This window comes from Myiozetetes cayanensis, unplaced genomic scaffold, assembly GCF_022539395.1.
Source record: "Myiozetetes cayanensis isolate MyiCay16 unplaced genomic scaffold, myiCay2020 scf7, whole genome shotgun sequence".
NCBI classification, from domain to species: domain Eukaryota; kingdom Metazoa; phylum Chordata; class Aves; order Passeriformes; family Tyrannidae; genus Myiozetetes; species Myiozetetes cayanensis.
The window spans coordinates 9,415,350-9,436,810 of record NW_026087964.1 but is presented as its reverse complement, the minus strand read 5'-3'; the positions used below and the strand labels follow the sequence as shown (position 1 = coordinate 9,436,810).

Genomic DNA, 21,461 nt, shown 5'->3' with positions numbered 1-21,461 from the left:
AGCTCTTTGTGTCTTTGATCAAATTACTGCATTTCATTCAAGTATATTCTGTGGTTTTATTTGACCTAATTATATATGCAAGCCTTTCTAATGGAGTTGTGAAATGTTAGAAATTAATTAAAAAGTTGTGGCTTAGTGCTTACAATGCAGGTAATTACTTCTCCTGTAATTAAAACTGGGAAAGGGATTGTCAACTTTGCACAGTTCACAGAATATCATGAGGGAAATGATGCCATGAAATCCCCTTTGTCCTGTTACAATCTGTGGGACATGTCTATGCCTTATACTGACTGCTCACAGAAACTACAGATTTTTCATGTTATTTTGCACAAGAAAGCCATGTGTTTATGTAAGAGCCATAAATGAGAGAAGCAAGACCAAATCAGCCCATAGAAGACTTTCAGAAGGGTCTTGGAAGACTCCTCTGAATCAGTTCTGGTATCAGTGAACTAGTGAATGCTTCAGCTTTGGCGCTTAACTCACAAAAATCAAAATTATTAGGACCGTAATAACAAGATTAGAAAAAAAAAATTACATTTATAAATCAATTTAATGAGTTTCCAAGAAGTTGTTCATACAACTAGTTCATTTCCAGATACTGGTCTCTCACCTACTATAGTCATATCAAAAAAATCTAATATGCAGGAATTTTTGAAATTTAAAACACCAGATTTTGTAAAACACTTTCAAAATCTCATTGGATGTGTTCACTAGCATTGAATAGTTTCTCTTGTCATAATTTTACTGTGCTATTCTTAAATATTTTTTGCATAGGACATTTTTTTCATTTGTTTCATACTGCACAACTACAGTAACAACACAAGCTATAAAGAATTCTGACAGGCTGATGAGAGATCAAGGAGAAGTTTAAATGGAGCACAAGTAAAATGGAAGCAAAAGATAAACCACATGCACTTCATCCAAAAAAACGTGTTTTAGTCACTGCTTGATTGGCTTTGACAAGGTAAAATATTTAGTATAGACCTACAACAGATCCTGCACTGTGTAAAGTTAGATCAAAATAATTTCTTGTTTAAATTGTATTCGAGCTTAAGAAGGACATGGAGAGACTTCTGTAGTACTTTTCAAAGACAAAAATGTTAATAAGGGATTAAGTGGACTTCAAATGTTTGAAGTGCAAAGTGAATTCAAGTTAAGGGGAACAAAGTAAGAGCAATGACAGGCACAGATTTCATCATAACAGGGAGAAGCAGCTACACAGTATACACCAGAGTAATTCATGGTGGGTTTCCTTAACCTTTACATGCCCTCAAGACTGTGTGTAGAAGCTGGGGCTGTGCTTACATGGATTTCCAAAGCCATACGGCCAATCAAGTTCTTAGGAACAGCTGCAGATGCTGAAAGATGTGACCTGTTCCTACAAACACAATACCTATTAATATGTGATTGTATCATTAGGGAAAGTGTCAGTCTCAAGCAGGGCTTTAAATCAGTCTCAGATTAAGGCAGCCAGAAGTTTCAATATTCTTCCATGTTATTCTAAATAGAGCTGAATTGCTTTTAGTCCAACTGTTGGAAATATCTGCATATTTCCTTAAATATTAATTATATTCAGCTACAAAAATCTACATTTTATTGTAACTTAAGCCTTCTGCTCAGCTTGCTTCAGTGTCACAGAACACTACATAAGTCCTAAAAAGGGTAAATCAAAAAATTAGCATGTCTTTCAAGGGAAAAGATGAGACTCCTCAAACTAAAAAGATTCAAGGAAAAAATTGAGACACCTCTAACTGAGCCACATAAAGTCAGGTAGTAGCATGTAGTTAGATTGTGTTATGTTAACCATACCAGTTCCACAGTATCTTGCAATCCAATACTTGTAAAATATCTGCTATGAAAAGCAGAATCTGCTTTTATTGAATGCCTTGCTGATACTTCTAGGCTGTGCCTCTTTTCCACTTTTCCATGTCTTTCATCCTGCAACACACACTGCAAGTCTTGCAATATGTCATACTTACTGTCTTGCCAAGAAGATCAGGAGACTGTCAGAAACTCTTAGATTGCAGACAAGAGGAGGGGGGGAGGTAGAGAAAAAGCTTACTACGATAAAAAGAGACAGAAGTAACTTAATAGTTTCACTTACAGATGACAAAGACAGAATGTGCATTTTCATTTTTCTACTTCTTTCTGCATTTAAGAATTGGAAACTGGCATTTATGGGAATGTTTTAAGCAAGATGAGTGGCATGAGGAAGACAGATTTCATTTTAGCTAAGCCAAGGTTTTGAATTATTAGACTTAATTAAAAAGGCTGACATTTTTCCAGATGTCTTTACTAGTAGCATTCAGTAAACATACCTTTTTGGTAAGTCTTATGTTGTTCTTGAATGCAATTTATTTGGTTGAACTGTATTTTAAATATGTAGCTAATATCTATGGTTTGGACAGTTACGAGATAGGATGAAAGATCTGAAGAATCTGAACAGGCTTGTCTCTTTCCTAAGCTACTGGTATACCTTATTCCTCTTCACAGGCTTTGTTCAATGCCACAACACTAAAAATAATCTGCCAAAAATTGAAGCAGTTAATTGGCTGCTGCACATTACTGTCTCTTTTCCTACTATCATTCCTACTGTTTGGCCATGCTTAGTTGTCTCCTAAATGGTATTGAACAGCTCTAGGTGAACAGAAAGCTCTCTGCTCCCAGAATAAACAGCAGAGGTGGATGGCAGGAGAGATTTTAAGATGCTTAAAATCATGTTGTCTGATTTTGTCCATATCATAGGTGAAAAGCTTAGTTAATATTCCCTGCATTTTTTACAAGATCAAGTTTATTATCTCTCTCTTTTTCATCCTTTTGCATTCCTTTCAATTGTCTTTTTAGATTCAAATGCAGAGTCCCTGAGTGCTCTCTTGCCTTTTAGTTTGATTGAAATTGAATATTCATAATGATTTGCAGTATACCTCATTGAATGTACTTTTCTTAATAGATATTTTATTTCACTTAGTGTCTCTGGAGCTATTTATATTATCATAATCCTCCTAATATCTGAATGCTTTTTGCATGAGGCTACAGTACAATTTTTCTTTTCTTGCTACTTCTGCTGACCTTAATTCAGTGTAAAACCATCTCTTTGTGAGCATTTCAAGTGGTTGCACCTCTCTTCACTGACCCTTTCTTGTCCCTTTTGTAATGGATATGTCTGCTTTTGGAGATTGCTCTTGCAATCTCACCTAATTAGAAAGATGCCTTTCTGAACCTGGTTTGGTTTTGGGCAGTAATAACTGCTGCTTGCTCACACAAGCCCTTTCATGTCTGTATTTGATTCCTACTCATTATTACTGGCTTAGAATTACCACTCCAAATGTCACTCTCTTCTTACTGAGCCAAGCTGCCTGAATGTGTGAGCATAGCAGCTCCAGGCTGGTAATTTTGCTATTGGTATACCTTTAAATTCACTCTTATTTTGAGAAAAGAGTCGTCATACAAGAGCCATTGTTTCAATAACATGTTCCCTTCACAGTTTCAGGGAGGGGGGAAAAAAAAAAAAGAAAAAAAAAGGCTGAGCATCTGGAACCTCATTTTCAATGTCTTCCAGGAAAAAAGTTTTCCCAGGCAACTTCTGTATTGTAATTTGCTCCATTGTAATGGCATTTCTCCAAGTGGACATCCAGCTTTGGGAATGAAAGTTTTCATGGGGTTGCATATTTCAGAGCATTCTCCATGCTGGAATGTGGTCCTGGGAGGATCAGGATAGCAGATGCAGATCCTCAACACTGGAGGCCAGCTATTAGTTTCTATTCACAGAAAACCAAACAGAAATACACCCCATAAAAACTAATTGGAAGTCAATTTAGAGGCAGAGAAAAGATAAATCTTCATTTGTACATCTCCGACTTTGGAGAGGAACCAAAACTGTATAATTCTGAGTACCATATATTTTATTTTTTAAGAGGTTACATGGGACAAATCATATACATGATAAATAAAGGCTGCATAACAGGTCATGACTGTTCCATTGCCATAGGGAATTATTTCATGATTTCTCTTCATCTCTCTTCATGTCCTGCACTAGCATAAATTCTCACTTGTTATGAGTGTCTGTAAATTAAGAATGAGTCATGAAGACTGAACTCCTCTTGCTGTTTTAAGAAAGCATTTTGGGGCCAGTTGCTGAAGCAATGCAGAAACAAACCAGTAATGAGATAACACTGTTACTGCCATTCACTCTGCTGTCTGGGTATCTGTTGAATCTATTCATAAATGAGTTGGAACAGGAGGGGAATGGTGACAAAGTTTACTTATGACAGCACAGTAGTCAAAACTAAATCTGTCATCAAAGAGCTGCAGTAGATGATGATAACAATGGTTCTGAATTGCAGGGTAAGAAAATGGTAGCTGAAATTCAGTACTGCAAATACCTTATGAAGAGAATAATCTAAACTTTACCTTTAGAACAATAGATTCAAAATTAGCTTCAGTTATGAAGGGCAGAGAGTTTGAAAAGACTGTTGATAGCACAATCCTTAGGGAAGACAAAGAGATGTTGATATGTTAAGAGCTGAAAAAACTTTGCAAAAACAAACAGAGAAATGATGGATGTCATTACGTGGATACAGGTATATGTTCATATACATACACTTGCATCTTCCATTCTGTGTACAGTTCTGCTTCCTTATCTCAAAAAAGATGCACAGGAATTAGAATGGTAGCAAAAAAACAGAATTGGCCAGGGGTGTGGCATGGGTCATGTTGAAGGATTTAATAGACTTGAACTAATTAAAACTCATAAAAGAGGCAACTGAAAAGACAGAAGCTGGCTAAATAATGTGTTATAAAACTTATTGTTAAGATGACTAAGCAATGATTATGCACTCTTTGTGGTAACGCTGCAGGTTTAAAAGAAAACAAATCATGATTTTTTTGTGCAATGCAGCATGTTGCCAATTGGTGCTTTGGATACTAAACATACAAAAATATTCAGAAAAGGATTAGAGTTCACAAGAGAAAATCCATCAAGGTCCATGAGATGTGAAATTTCTGATTGCACTCATTGTTTTGGGAAGTCTGAAATTCAGAAGTGAGTGGGATATGCCACAGCAGACATTTATTTGTCTCCATTTTTCTTGTTCTTCGACATGCACTAGTGTCTGAAATGGGCCGCTGTGAGAAATGGGAGTTTCTTAGGTGGAATGGCTGGGTATGTGTGTTCATGGTTTCTCACTGCTTACAAGGTCTCCATTTTCATTGAGAGTCTTCATAAAAGCACAACAGTTGCACGATAAAATATATATATACGAAATATATATATACATATATGTGTGTGTTTGTGCTTCTGTGTGTGTGTGTGTGTGTGTGCACATGTGGAGTATGTGTATATGCATCCTTTTGGAAATAGGAAAAGAAAGGCAAACTTAGGGCAGTAAGAGATTTAGCTAAGATTTAGATTGTCCATTGCTGTGTTTCAGGGTACATGCCCCACTCCCCAGGAAGACCTCCCATGTCGAGATAATTTTCCTGTGTCCCATCTGGGGCACAATGCATATTCCTGTTGTGGATGCACCTTAGTGTCTAGCCTAGATGACTTGTTCGATAGAGTGGCTTCTGGGGATCTCTATGTTAGGCATGTGTTACCCACCTTTCACACACATTTTGTAGGGAGGTTTGATGATTAACTATAGTATGAAAATTATGCTGTGCAATCACAACTCCCAGGTCAGTCTGCTTTTGGGGGGTCCACCCTTCAGGGAATGAAAGAGCTGCACAGTTAACCAGACTTCTCGTGCATCTCAGTTCTGGGCTTGGGCAAAGAAATCTTGCATAAGAAACAGATGGAGTAAGATGAGCCCACAGAGAGGTGAGTGCAGGCTGTGGTTGTTCCCTGGTAGCTCATAGGCTCTAATTCCTGGAAGTCTGGTGCTTTGAGAAGGGTAGGGTTGAACCTGCCTACTTCCAGATGTCTATTCCAGTCTGAAAATGGTCCCAGTAATTAGGTAGAGCCAGACTGGCTTTTGTGGTGGGTTTACCCTGGCTGGATGCCAAGTGCCCAACAAAGCCATTCTCTCACTGCCCTCCTCAGCTGGGCAGGGGAAAGAAAATACAACAGAAGGCTCATGGGTGGAGATAGGGACAGGGAGAGATCATTTGCCAGTTACCATCATAGGCAAAACAGGCTCATCTTGGGGAAAATTATTTTGATTTATTGCCAGTAAAAAAAAAAACAAGTAGAGTGGTAAGAGAATTAAACTCCAACTCTTAAAAACACCTTCCCCTCATCTCTGTGTTCTTCCTAGGCTCAGCTTCTTTCCCAAATACTCTACCTCTTCCATGACAGAGGCATAGGGGGACATGGAATGCAGTCAGTTCATCACACGTTGTCTCTGCTGCTCCTTCCTCCTCACACCTTCCCCCTGCTCCAGTGTGGGTTTCCTCACACATACTGCAGTTCTTCCTGAACTGCTCCAGGGTGGATGCCTTCCGTGGGGTGCAGTCCTTCAGGAACAGGCTGCTCCAGCCTGGGTCCTCCATGGGGTCAGAAGTCCTGCCAGCAAACCTGCTCCAGCATGGGGTCCTCTCTCTGTGGGACCACAGGTTCTGCCAGGACCTGGACAAGTGGATCTCTGCTCCACCCTGAACCTTTACAGGCTGCCTCACTGTGGCCTGCTCTATGGGCTGCACGGGTATCTCTGCTCCAGCACCTGGAGCACCTCCTCCCCCTCCTTCTGCACTGACCTCAGAGTCTGCAGGGCTGTTTCTCTCACATATTCTCACTCCTCTCCTGAGCTGTGAGGGTTTTTTTCACCCCCTTCTTAACTCTGTTATACCAGGGGTGCTACCACAATTGCTGGTGGGCTCAGCCCTGGGCAGTGATGGGTCCATCCAATGATGGCTGGTGTTGCTCTGTGAGACATGGGGAAATCTTCTGGCTGCTTCTTACAGAAGCCATTCCTGTAGTATCCCACTACCAAACCCTTGCCACACAAACCCAATACAGCTTTCTATGTACCTCAGCTCTTAAAGCATCGACTGTATGGCCCCAATGGAGCTGCAGCTCCAGTTAGAGATGCCACATAAAGGAAATTGCTGTTGCTACATCAATAGGTTGTCACTGTTAATTTTTTCCTTAATCACTTCTAAACCAGGATCCTCTTCTCAGCACCAAAGAGGCATGAAAAACAAAGAGACGAAATGAAGTGGCGTTGAATGGCCACATCTCAGTGATGGCTGCCTGCCCTTCTGCCCAATCTTGCTTTGCTGTGGCAATCTGTCACACCAGTTCACTGCCACAGAGCTGCAGACAAGCACATCACCATCATTGCTCAGGCTCCAGGCATTTCACAGTCATCACATTATTTGTCTTTAAATTCTCAGTCCATTAGCAAAATTATGCCTGTTGCTGTGAGCTACTGTCTGTGAAGAGGCCTCTTCACTCCAGCTCCTTTGTAAAATCTTCCTGCCCTGAGGTCCAGAGTCTCTGTGGGGATGGCAGTGGCTGAGAATATAGTTCCAGTAACATAGATGTAACTCTAGATGCAGAAGAGTCGTCCTTCTCCCCGAACATTTCATTTGGACTTGACTCAAAGGATCACTTTACCTTGAAACTTTCACCAGAAGAAAAAAGGAACAAAGTATTTCAAAGCAACTCCTGTAATCTATCCATCTGCTGATAGCTAAACAAAAGGGCAAGCCTACATCCTTCAGGACACACACCAAAGGCAGGCTAGGAAATTAATGTCTGTCCTGAGAATGAGTTTTTACTCCCACAAATATCCTTATTTGGGGGCAGGTGCCTGTAGTTTTGTAACTGGATTTTGACTAAATAGAAAGATTTTCTTTTCTCTACGGTTCCAAGAGGTCTAATAACCAGAATATTATTGGAAAAATTCACAAATGGATTCCTGTTCCTTCTACATTTGGATCTACAAACATATCTAAACTAGAAAAACTAGTTCACATTTTAAAATCTGGCTGAACAAGACTGATATTTCTTAGGATGCACCTGGTCTTGAACAGACAATAGCCCACTTCTAAGAGATATGTATTTTACTAGTCCAAAAATTGCTTTAATATTAGTCTTAATCAGTTGGTTTAGTTGCATTTTCTTAAACGACTGCACATCATTTGGTTCTTCATTTATTTACTTCATGTCTTCACTCTTATTTTGCTTTATCAAATCCCAGGGTAAACCTGAGATCTCAAGACGCTGCAGATCAACATACTACAGCATCCAGTACAAAATTTGCCACTTGACTTCCACATACTAGTATTTCACATGTCACTCACCCTGTATGTGCACCTGAACCCATTAAGTTTGATTATAAATTGCTGGTTGATAGAAAATTATATTCACAGGCATTTACTGAGTGTAATTACTCAGCAGGAACCATCAAACCTGAATCAATTACCCATACTCTAAGCATATTTCCCCAAAGATTTCTGGAAAGGGTGGGAGTAAATGCCATGAGTATCAGTGGTACAAGAAGACATCTGTGCTACACGGGGATACTTCCCCCAAAATTTTACTTTTCACATTCAGCTGTAATAAAGCATAACTTTTAATCTGAGAGTCATTTAAATTTAAATGGAGTTAAACTAGAGTTATTTGAATGATTACTTGGTAATATACTGAGCTATCAAAACACATACGTCACAGTGTATTAGGAAAACAGACCTGAGATTATGACTGTTTCTATCAGAGCAGTCAGTACCGATCGAACATGTTTGGGGTCAAAGACAGACTGAGTTAAATATTGGTTAGATGCAGAACAACTCCTACCACTCAACGCTGTACACAAGGTTTTTCAAAGGTATCTGAAATAAATGGGAATTAGATGACAAAGTATTTTTCAAGATATAGCCCAAGTCATGCAGAAAAACCATTGCTGGCAGAGCCAGAGCCTGAATACGCTACAGGCACATCTGCATGGATGAACAGGCAATTGCACCCCTGTTCTCGTTGGTGATTTCATTACCCAGCTCTTGGCAGTGGTTGTCAGCATGTGCTGTGTTACAGACTGATGGGACCATTCAATTTCTGCATGCCTCAACAGTGTGGGTGCAAATTAGCTCTAATCCAGAAGCAAATTGGTTCTGCTAAGCAGTGCAGTGAGTGGTGAGCTTGTACAGCTGCTAGACAAGGAAGGGCCTTGAATCTGTGTTTCAGAAAGGAAAGGTATCTCTCTTTTTCTAGAGATCTGGAGATGCAACAACCCTGCAACCCTTTAAACTAACCTATTTAAAAATAATTTATTTAGTTTAAGCTCCTTTAGTGCTCAGTGAGGAGAGACTTGTATCTCCCAAGGTTGATCTGTGACAGATATATTAGATAACTTAGACTGGAATTAATCTCTGTTATCAACTCTGTTTACTCTGTAGAGAGAGCCTGAACAAATCTTTCCATTGTCTACAGTTATCTGGCATAAAATGCATCCCACAACTGTAGGCTCAGTTAATTTCTAAATGCCAGTTCAACAGGCACAGGTGCTCTGTGTCCTGCCCACTCTCCCTGTGCCAGGTGATCCAGGGCATCTCATGTGGCACCAACCATCACTTGTGAGGCAGCTGCATTTGACTGTATGTACCTAGCCATGGGGGCAGGAGGGCAAGAACAAACAAGTTATAGGTGTAAACATTGTCAAGGAAGTGCTAAAGACTCGAGACATCCACTCTTGGTAGTGAGTAGATGGAGTTAGTACTAGAACCCAGGTGTCCCAAAACACATACCTGCTGTAACACAACAGGGGAGCATTTTGTTTCATTTAAAGCTGCTCTGCACATATTGGTTCTCTACACAGACTCTAGAGCAAGGGGAAATTATCTGAGTTTACAGCCTTTAATTTTCACTTTGAAGTTGTGTGACTCAGCTCCCTTGTTGCTGAGCGGTGAGTGTTGTCTCTGCTTCAGCCGCCCCTTAAATCTAACCTGGTCTGCCTCAAGCTTCCTTTGGCACGGAGCAAGATTGTGCCTTCTTTGTTTACTCAGAAATGCTTAGAAAATTCATACACTTTTCAGTGATTTCTGTTTCCCTGAAAAGTGTTCTGATATCACTCAGAGGCTAAAGAAAAGAAAAGCCCACTATTAACTCTGTCATGCTTACTGCTCCTCTGCTAGGTGTAAAGAGGAATTTTTAATAATAAAAAAAAAGAGCATTAGCTATATACTGCTGTCTTTTGAGATAGTTTTAATTAGCTATATAATTACTTTGTTTAATTAATTAAATCTCCACAGTTCCTTATTTTAAAGGCGTTTAATTATTTCCTTCATTTCTAATTTTTTTTCTCATCCTGTATTTTTTTTTTCTGTTTTTAAAGGCAGAATACAAGCAGTCTTCCATACAGCTCCATGGTTAGCATGGTCCCTGGCATAATTTTTCCCAGGCCAAAACCACTCTCTGAAGCAATTCCCTTCATGTTTCAGAGGTTAGAATAGACCAAGGGCTGCCTGATAGGTAGCTGGAATACGACAACTTTGGTTTGAAGATTAGAGAGTTTAGGCATAAGGGTGAGAGGCAATCTGTGCCACTCAACTTCCAGGCATCCATCCCTACCTATGGGAGCAAATGTAACCAAAGCCTAAAATACAGAAAATACATTCCCATGCAGCACCCTATTTGCTGCTTGTCATGAGAGCCCTCCTGGGTACCACTGGGGAATGGGAAGTGGATTAATGATTTGTCAGACATTCAGGTTACAAGAGAATTTAATCTTATGTAGGATTATCAATTAGTTCTGCTATGTGCTATGAAATCAGAGCAGTTCTTTTCAAATTGGAGAATTTCATAGAATTTGGGCAGAGTCTTGACTCTGTTCCTTAAGATTTGAACTGACCAAATGTTAGTTTTTTCTTCTTTATGGATGGAGGTGTAAAATAAGCAAATTGTCTGAATTTCTGTTCAACTCACAGGCTTATTTTTGCTAACTTTTTAAAAAAGAAAGCAAATACAGGAATTTTCACTCATTTCTGATATATATTCTGGTTATTTTATTTTGAAAAGTGAAAACACTCTTCCCAAATATGTTTATTCAGTTAAAAAGTAACTTCATCACGATCCTTTGCTCACTTCTTCCTTCTTTATTTTACCTTTTCACTAAAAAATGTAGTTGAATGAAAACCTGGCAGATGAGAACTAGTAAGCAGAATAATGGAGATTTAAGAGAAAGAGTGACACTCACAATTGTAAAATCCTGCCAGCATCTTCAATTTTTACAAAAATAGAACACAGCAAGGACCAATTTATAAGAGAAGCCTTAAAAAATGCAGGCAGGAAATTATTAAGTGTCCGTGTATCAAAGTCCATTCTTATTCCCAACAGGGAAAAACAGATGACAAGCCAAGCTGCTTATTGTCCCAGAAATCACGCTCTGTTGTTAGTATTTGTACAATCACTGCCTGCAATTGATGTTAAAATGATGGAGGACAAATAATGGGTGAAGTTTTCAAAGTGGAGTATGAGGTGCACATGAATATTGCCCATTATCTTTGAAAGGACATGTGCACACTCCAGGACCTACATTACACTGCCAAAAACTTGCCCTGTTTTTGTAGTATGTGCATTTTATGTATGTGCATGAGCTGCTACAAAGCTTAAATAAGGGATTTTATAAATTATAAGGTTTTGCATGACCTTGGAGATGTGACTCTTCCTGGCTGAAGCATGACAGATAGTGGGTGCTGTGAACATTTTTACTCAGTGTCAAGCCAAGGGAAGAGAGTCCTTTTGGGGCTGCTGGGTAAGCTCATGCAGAAAATGAGCTGATATGACCAACATTGTTAGTTTTCACCTGCCTACCACCTACTTACCACTGAACACTTATTACTTTGGACAGAGATGTAAACCAAAACATATCATGATTCATGGTGGTTATACCAACACACAAAGTTCAAGCTACCCAGCAGCTTTCTGGTTGTGCTTTTTATCATACTCAGTGTGAGTCTTTTGAGTCTTCACAGTCTAAATATTTCTGTTCTTTCTAGAACAAGTTTCTCTGCATAAAACCACTAAAAATGTGAGGAACAGAGGGATAAAGTCTGTACTTGTTCCACAATAAGCAGATCTTATTGCCATGGTTAGACTCCAAAGTCCCGATAAGTCTTCCTTTTTACTCTTTTTGACTGGAAATAAAAGAGATGGGTGGGGATACACTTTGTAGAACTCCAGAGTGCCATAAATTTTCCAAACTCTTTGGGTTCAGCATTTCATCTTTATTTTGTGTGAAACCAAGCAGTGAAGCAAGTTCTGATGAGTGCTATAACCAGATGCTAACTATCTCCACTTCTTTAGGAAGCAAATTCTGGACCATTTGGTAAAATAGTGCTTAGTTATCATCAAGAAAAATTAGTTGTGTTCAGGGACAGGCAGGGGGGGAAGAGTTCAAGATTCACCACCTTGAGGAAGAAATCTTGTTGACCATGTGTGATTCATCCATCAAGGCATTTTCTGCTTATATTTGGATACAAATTTTGATGCATCATTACCACACTGAATAAAAACTAAAATTAGAAACAAATAGTGGGCAATAGCAGTGGGTACCAAACTTACACCTTGCCTGCCCTCGGGGCCAAGATATCTCACTCCAGCCTTGGCTATCTACAACTTGTTACCATCTTGGTTAGATGTGCTGAGTGTCCCCAGCTCTGCAAGGATTCCTATGAGACACTGTTACAGTAAAGGTCCTCTGACTTTATGGAGTCCACTGCTACAGCATTATACCACTCTGCAACATCAAAATATCCAGCAATTTCAGTTATATGGCATAACTTTCACATTTCTCTTTTCTATTACCAAGATATAGCAAAAGAATGACTATATCTGTCACTTTCTGGCTTCTACTAAATACTTCACAAGATCTCATTGCTAGATCTTTTCTATTGGGAATGAAAAGATTTTAGTGCTGCATTTTGAAAGAGTCTGTATTTACTAACTGATCCTCTAAAAATACCAGATTTAGACATTAGGACATTTAATGTTTTTCTGAAATCCCCCTTGGAATTTCTGTGTCTGTGCTCCAGCAGACAAAACACAGTGACGTGATCAGAGAGATGTAGATGAAATAATTCCTTCCTTCCAGTCATTCCCCATGACAGATCAGTCATTTTTTTCTCCTCTGATTTAGGCATGTTCAGAACAAGCTTTCTAGCATGGCCATCTGCACAAGCCATCAGCATTATTTCTGGGTAGCTGCTAAATCACAGAACTGAGGGGGGGTTTCTAACTATTTAGCAAACTTTCCCCCAGGATTCATGAATTTCAAAAAGCAGCATAGACATGCCTCATCTGTTCCGACCTCAGACCCCCTCCCTTGTGAAGAATAACTGGGATAAATATTCCACAGATTTATCTGTTCCTGAGGGCTTTACATCCTGAGGGATGTAAAAGTTTCAATTAATCGGGTTTTTTCCTACAATAAAACTACAATTTCTAGTGTTCATCTTATTATGTTCTCCTTTTCCCCAAACCAAAAGCAAAAGCCTCTGTTTTTTTCCAGTAAAGTGTATGAAATATCAAGAGACCAAAGTAAAATTCTAAATCTAGAAATGGCAAAGCAAATCCACTGCCCACTCAGACCATTCTCTTTCCTCCATGCCCAGGGTACTTGATTTACAACACTGGTAAACTTACTTGCACATTTTCCATAATAAGAATATTTTCCTGTATGATGTGGTAAGTGTGGGAGTCTCAGAGGAGGGCCAGGTCTGCCTGGCTTGAGGTCTCTTTTGTCAGTAGAAACTCTGTCCTCTCAGTGGCTGCTGAGAGCATTTTGGAACAACTTGCATTTCTGAGGCTTCAGTTTCCCACTGACAGTCTGGCAAGACCCACCGACGAGCACATCTACTGCACAAAGGTGTTATCATGTACTGAGCAAACAGACAAGAGTAACAGGCAGTGTGACAACCTCCATACGGCTCTGAAACACAGCAACTGTTTTGTAAAGCCTGATGTCATTGCTCTGTAGTGCTATACGGGTTTTGGACCAAGAATTTTTCCCTCTTCACTGAATTCCCTTCTACTGACCAATATCAGATTCAAGATCAGCTCACACAGGTTTTTTCTCTTTGCCAGAAATACTGACAAAGCCCAAGGCTTGACTGGAGGTTCAGTTACTGTTCTTGATGCATTCTTGTAGTGGCTGGTACAGCCTCTTTCTTCCTCACTGCTGCAGAGGTGTCTGTTCAACACTCAGTGTCACACACTATTAATATTGCATGGATCAATGGTGAAGGGAAGAAAAACTCAGCTTCTCTCTTTGTTGGTTCAGCAGAACCACTTTTAGTTCCCAGCGTAAGTGGGGAGACTATTCTGAGACTACTTATGTATTTGCAGAATAATATGAATGGAATAAATGTAATAGACAATGTTCAAACTCATTTTCATCCTCTTTTCTCTGCAGGTTTTTTTTGTTCCATATGACTAACCACTAGAACCAGTCGTTCACTTTTTTTATCCACATTTATTATTTATTCTCAGCCAATAACATTCAGGACAGGAAAAGGTATCTGGTTCAAATCCACAACAAAGTCCCTGTCAAACCATTTATTCTCCCTGGGCCTTTATCAAGTTATCACAGCCTGTAGCTGCACCACCTTAAAGGCAAGATAAGTCATTCACTGGGAAGTAGCTTCTTACAAATGATTTATTGCACCAGTGCCATTTTTGAAGAGAATGGCCCAGACTGCATTTATTTTGCCATGATTACAGGAAACATGTCAAGGTACTCGCATTTTTTAAAAGCTGAGAGCATCTGATAGAAAACTGCTCTAGATCTGACACCAAGGAATCAAGAATGCACCAAAAGAGAGAAATTTCAGTTCTGTAACAGTCCAATATTTTAACTGAAGAGACTGCTTGTGCACACACAGCAGCTGTGCTGAGATTTTTCTGGGTCTTGACCTGAGCCTATCTACAGTTTGGAGCTAAAGAGATACAGACCAATTGCCTTTTTTTTTTTCCCCCTGAAACTGCAGTTGTTTGGGAGAAAGACAGCAAACCTGAAATTTTGACAGTTATGTTGAATCTGCAACTTTTCATCCTTTGTCATTGAACTTATCCTACTAAGCAGCCTAAAGACAAACTTGAGTATTCTTCTTCATCTAGTGAACAAAGCCGAGCTGTACACAATTCCCTGGTGGTTCCAAACTTGCTAGTGGGTTTCATTAGATGTTTATGATTTTCATTCTGGTCTGACATAGTTGTAGCAGTCTTTTCAGTTCAGTGTTTGATTTTCCATGCTAGCTCTTAGCCAGTCTGCTCTCTTTACTTCTGAATTTTTATATGTTCTATAATGTATATATGCATAATTACACAGGCAGTATAATTATATTTTGCTTGATTATATGTGTCCCCTTCTTTTCTTAATCATCACAGACACCCGACTGTAATTCCCTGTTTCATTCAGGTCTGAGAGACACAGAGCAGTACTTAGAGGCACAAAGCTCTCAGCTTCCATCATTCTTGGCAGCAGCTGCCTCAACATCTGATGTACAACTACAAGCAAAGCCCCACAGTGCTTGGTGTGTTCCTGCTCATTGCACACCTGGCCTAATCGAGAGCTGCAAGTACAAGCTAATCTGTCATCAGTTTATCCAGAAAAACCTCCTGCAGGCATGGGTTTGATAAGAATACAAGGTTTCATCAGTCCAGACACAGCTTCAGTGTTCTTTTTATTTCTCTTTCTTAGCCACAACATATCCGGTTGAGATTTATGACTAGAGCTTCAAATGTGAGATTTCTGGACAAATATAATTCCCACTCAGCTTTCCCCACCTATATTTTTCCCTACTTAACAAGAGGGAAGTTGAGGTACAGAAAAGTGCTGTAATTTGTCCAAAGGGTGACAGAGGTGGAAACAGAATCAGCATCTCCTCATTCTTAGTCCAGTTCCCCAGCCCCAAGGGCACACTGGTAAGTAGGTGTTCATATGCCCATAATAAGTAACCCCCTAGAGTGAAATCTTCAGTGTAATTTTAAGCACTGAATAAAGTGATTGATGAATTATTAAATAGTTAATTAACAGGGTTTTTTTCCTACATCAGCAGGGTAATAACCTATTGCTTACTTTGATAGTTTGTAAATACAGGTAGTCAATCTAGACGAAAATGTCTGAAAAGGGAATACAGTGAAGCACTGCTAAAGCAATGTATTTCTTTGGCACTTCCAAATCCCCATAATCTATTTATGCTTCAATAGTAGACCTGGGGAGTAGGACCAGGATAAAAGAAAATAATGAAATAAATCAACAATATTAACAACCTCTGTAGAGAGTGAAAGATTTGAGGCTGGTCAGTGGTATCTTTTGAAGTCAGCATGGGCTTTATTTCACAGAATCACAGAATATGCTGAGTTGGAAGGGACTCACAAGGACCATCGAGTCTAACCCCTAGACCTTCACAGGACCATCCCCAAGTCACACCACGTGCCCGCAAATATCATCCAAACAGTTCTTTGAACTCTGTCAGGCTCCTTACATGCATGCTGCCTTTGTGCCAGTTTGAGTGGTTCTCAAAAAAAAAAAGAAAAGTGGTGTTTTCTTGCTTCATATTGTTACTGAGAGAATTTCTATTTCCCTTTTAAATTAAGCAGTACAGTAAACGCCTTCTTTTTCAGCTTTTTGTGAAAAAAGTAAATACACAGTTTCAGGGACAAAACTCTTGCATATCTTATACCAATGAACTGATTCCTCAGGTCTCCATAGAGTAAACATTTTTCTCACTTCACTATTTAGCAGTTTGCAAAGTTTGCAACCCACAGTTTGCAATATGAGTTTCCAAGCACTGTAGTCAATGCCTACAAATACATCAGTCTTGTACCAGTAGCTCAGACCCTAAGGTCTTTCAAGTCTCAAGTCTAGCTCAATTAGTCTCCTGGTAGTCCCCTGGATCTTTTGTGAAGACCTTGTTAAAAAACAGCAACAACAACAACAACAACTAAAAATCAAAAAAACCAAACAAAACCCGACCAACAAACAAACAGCCCCCCAAACCAACAGAAAAACAAAGTCATCATATTTACTGTCTTCCATAGTGCCAAGACAATTTCAAGAGTAAGTTATATTCTCCATTCAGTTGTGCAGAAATTATATATATTTCAATTTTCTTAAAGTCCTTGTGTGAGAATCCACTGTACTGATGCTTTGTCAACATTAATTTAAACAACTGGTTCTAAAGCTGTTTGACTGATGGTTTAACTGGAGATGACGGGCAAATTTCTCATACGGAAAAGAACTATCCTAAGCTCATTTGCATGAGCATTGATGGAAATAATTCATTGGCTTTTCAGCTAGAGACTCATATTTTTTGTGCTATCCTCTATTAACTCAGTCATACATTAATCTGTGGTAGCCATCAATGGTAGCCATCGTATTTCTGGTGCACTTGAAAAAAGTCACCATGAGGATAAATGTTTCTAGAAATTTGTTCCTCTAGTCTGTTATTTTTCCAGTCTGTCTGACAGCTTTTCATCTCCTGTGTCTGTGCTTTTAAGTTTTTGGACAGTGTTTTCATTATTTTTAAATAGCCTCCTTTATTTCTCTGTTTTACTATTAGAGAATTTTCATGTCCCTTCACATTGTCTTTGAATCTTCACTATACTGTCTCTATAGTCTTTATGCCACCTGGGAGTATTTTAGCCTTTGAAACTTACCCTTGAAATTTAATTTTTGCATACTTTTCCATTAATGAGTAATTTTTATGTATTCAATATTACTTGCAAAGTTAGGGGGTTTGGAGTATGTCATATATACCATTTGTAATCTCTTTAACAAAGAGCTTCCTCCATAGTGTCTTTGGTGTTAAGTCTTGGTGCCTTTTTCAGGAATACACCAACAGCTGTTTCCCATTTTGAGAAAAGAAGGAATCAGAGAAAAATGTCTTCAAAACAGCAGCTGTGCATGTTTTCAAAAAAAATTGGTCCCTACTTCATAGCTTCCTCATGAATCTTTACATCCTTCTTGAAAGTACTTACACTGTGTCTGTGTTTGGAGGAAAACACTGAATATCACATGAATCACAGTGAAATCACAGAGGTTGCCAACACTGTAGAACAGAAGCGCTGAGAAGCTCTATGATAACACGATTGGTGGGACTGCAGGTGCTGCTAAAGCTGTTGCTGTTATGTAGAAAACTTTGCAGTCTTCAAACACTGGATTTTGTTGCTGTCGTTCCTTGAAACCACTTATAAAGCTTTGATAACATACAATAACATATGATAACATATAATAACAAAGTAGTAACAAGAGGAATCCTGAATATACTTTCATCTCATGATTTTTTTCTCTTTTACTGATGAAGGTTACTGATAACACTGTAATACAGCAGAGGAGAGCAGCTACTTACTGCTGTTGTGCACCCAGTCAAAATCCTTCATCAGTCTTGAGCTATGTGAAGGTTTTGCCAAGTTACAGTCTGAGCAGAGGGGCTAAAGCCAGAGAAAACTCTCCGCTCTGCTGGCTGCTTATGACAGGCTTTAATGGGAGCAGGATTTGACCAAGACCTAACTGCACATATTTAGGAGGAAGCAATCCTCAGTGTTTAGAAGAAATGGTAGCTATAAAGCTCAAGCAGTTAATAGAGATCAAATGGTGCAGGAATCTGTTTTATACCCAGGTGTACGTGGCTATCCACCGGGCAGGGAACAGCTGTCATTCCACACAGTTACCTGCACATAACAGCTATATCAATGTTTTTAACCTCTGGCAGATTAAGAAGACAGCAGGACCAAGGTGGACAGACTTCCAGCATTGACAGCAGAGCATCCCTTCAGAGCCACGAGAAACTCCAAGATGGACGAAACAACAATTTGCTGGGACACGGCTGCACAAGAGGCTGCAGCAGCTAGTGAGCTACAACCCTATGGAGCACACACTTCCACACGGGCAGGGTGAGGGAAGGTCCTCTCTGTGCATTCCTTCTTCACTGCATGGATCCTGGGGTGTCTGACCTCTCCACAAGCAGGATCCCCAGCCAAGGACAAACCCACAGAGCACAGTGGCTGAGATTTTCCACATACAACTCTGCTCTTCTTTTGACTCTGCCACTGGAAAAATGACCATCAGCAACAAAATACAATTTTTTTAAGTAAGCGTGACTTTCGTTTTCAAAATCCTGGAAGAAAACTTGAAACAATTCATTGGGCAGCCTCTCAAAGATTGCCACATTCCTGGCTACTTGCAAGACACAACCTTATATTGGGGCCAGATGTATCTTGAAGGCTTTACATTACCCCCTCTCTCTCCATTAATTAAAATGATCCAGCTTGGAATTTTGTGAAACTGCTGGACACAGCTGTTTCTGAGCACCTGCTGTTGAGTTTATAACAGATGTACATGATGTAAATACATGAATGTAGTGTCAAATAGGCCAAACACTGGTTTATTTCATTCAAATTCCTGAAACTCATTGAAAAAGTTGCAGCCTAAGTGTATTCACACTGTTCTTTAACATCATGTGTTCTGCTTTGTAGTAAAAGATGTCAAAAACTGGCCAAGTTTAAGTTTTGATAGTGACTTTAGTGGATGCAGGATCAGACACATTGGTTATGTATGGCAAAGAAAGACCTTTCTATTTGTAACAACAGCCTAAATGAGCCAGAGTTGAAAAGCAGCATAGTAAGGAAAGCTAAAAACATTAGGAATTTGCTCAGATCCATAGTTAGGTGTTATAAAATGTGAAAAACTTACATGTGTCTCTGTTTTCAGGTCTATTCTTGATGAGAACCATCTTGAATAGAAAGAAACATACTTTAGTCAAAATCTTGCTGACATGAAATCTCTTCCTTCCTTTTTTTTTTTTTTTTTAAATCAGCACCCACAATTCCAAACATTTGTGGTATTCTACAAATTGTACATCCACATTTTGATAATAGATGAATGCTAGTTCTGTCCTATTGTGCTTTTATTTTGAAGAGTTACCATCTGTAAGCAAATTTCATTTCAACCTTTTAAAAAAATAAGTTAAGCTTTTGGAAGTGAAAAACATTTTATTTGTAATAATCTATTTTTACCGTATTGTTTCCATTCTATATTTGACAAAACAAAGTTCTTTGTAAGTGAATGTATTTTAAAATTTTGTTTTGCACGTTATATGTAATTCTAGTCACAATTTTTTCACAAATACAGATTTTTATCGCTCCATGAAATGATATAGTGTTCCTATTAACAACAAGCAGTTTACAAAGGTACTGAGATAAAGATTTTGCATCTGTCATAAGCATGGTGTTGTTCTACTTGTTTAATTTGAGCATAGACTGAATTAATCATAAGATCAAGCAAAGGAGCAGAATTTCTCTGGTCATAAGAGGACAGATTTCATTGCCTAGAATAAACTGTTTCATGTCCATCTTTTCTTATAATGAATTTTTTTTTTCCCTTGACATTGGTTTCCTTTGGGAAGGACCGAAGTGGATAATATTTCACATAATTTCTGAAAACGCCTATTGTCCTGTTCCAATCAAAATGCATTATGATCTTGGACCTTGAACTGGATCTTGATCCTGGAAAGAAAATGTTTATGTACTTGAGTAATCCTGTAGAAATTAATGTGACTACTCATAAGTAAATGTTTGCAGGATCCATGATGTATCAGGTAATATAGACTAGAGCCATGGAATGTTTGTAAGTAGGACCACTAATCTATTGACATTTTCCATGTAAAGTTTTCCAGTTGGAAAAACAAGGGGGGAAAAAAAGCAATTGCATATTTGCTTGACTTTCCATGATTACAGTTACTTTGAGCAAGAAGAGTTTTTGTGGGTGATTTTGTACAACATCAACCACATAGGATGTCACTATGCTAGCACCTTAATTTAGGCTGGGCAGGCATTTTTGAATTTACTGTCTCAACATTAAAGCATTACTGCATTTTGGTATGTATTGGAGCACCCGAACCAGATGCTTTTTGGATGATACAAAACTAAAAGGTGTGTTCCAAGGGAGCACTAATGCCATCTGCCCAGCCTCGGGCTTACTGACCACAGGAACAGGTGAGAAAAGATTTGAAATAGAACTTCCCCAAATGTGGCTCATGTGGATGTCAGGTCGACATTGCCGGCCGCTCTGCTCTGCAGAGCCACTTCTGTCCTGCTGCACTGCCAGCTAACGAACACACAGACCTCAGGAAGCCTGGGTTTATGGAATGAAAAGTTTATAGAATGAAAGATCCACAGCCTTCAGAGTGTAAGAAGTTCATTAGTGACTGCATTAAAAATTGGAGGAGTTTCCTGCAGATAGAATTTAATTAGCAGCAGGATTCTACCAAATATTTGCAGTCTGATCTGGCTGTTGCTGGCTGTCTTTGCCAATGTTTTACTAAGCTGTTTTTGAGAGCAATCTGGTTATTCAATAGATTGCATCTACTTAAATATATTTGCACAGAGTATTGTGCACAAATGCAAGCTCACTCAGACACTTTAATTTCATGCTTGTTGTCATACGATCATTTCTCAAACAACTCTACTGATTGTAAAAAAAGTGAAATCATGGCACCAATCAGCTTTATCCAGAGTCCATGGC

General features: G+C 39.1%; 1 protein-coding gene across 2 annotated transcripts in view; it reads left to right on the top strand.

The window, feature by feature from the left end:
- The window catches only part of STK32B (serine/threonine kinase 32B), a 173,548-nt gene extending 152,985 nt beyond the window's left edge, over window positions 1–20,563 (top strand). For both annotated transcript variants that reach the window (XM_050338591.1, XM_050338592.1), the window contains exon 12: window positions 18,652–20,563. In XM_050338591.1, coding sequence (XP_050194548.1) covers window positions 18,652–18,790 — 139 coding nt within the window. In that variant the 3' untranslated portion in view covers window positions 18,791–20,563. The remainder of the gene's footprint in view (window positions 1–18,651) is intronic.
- Window positions 20,564–21,461: the final 898 nt, after the last annotated feature.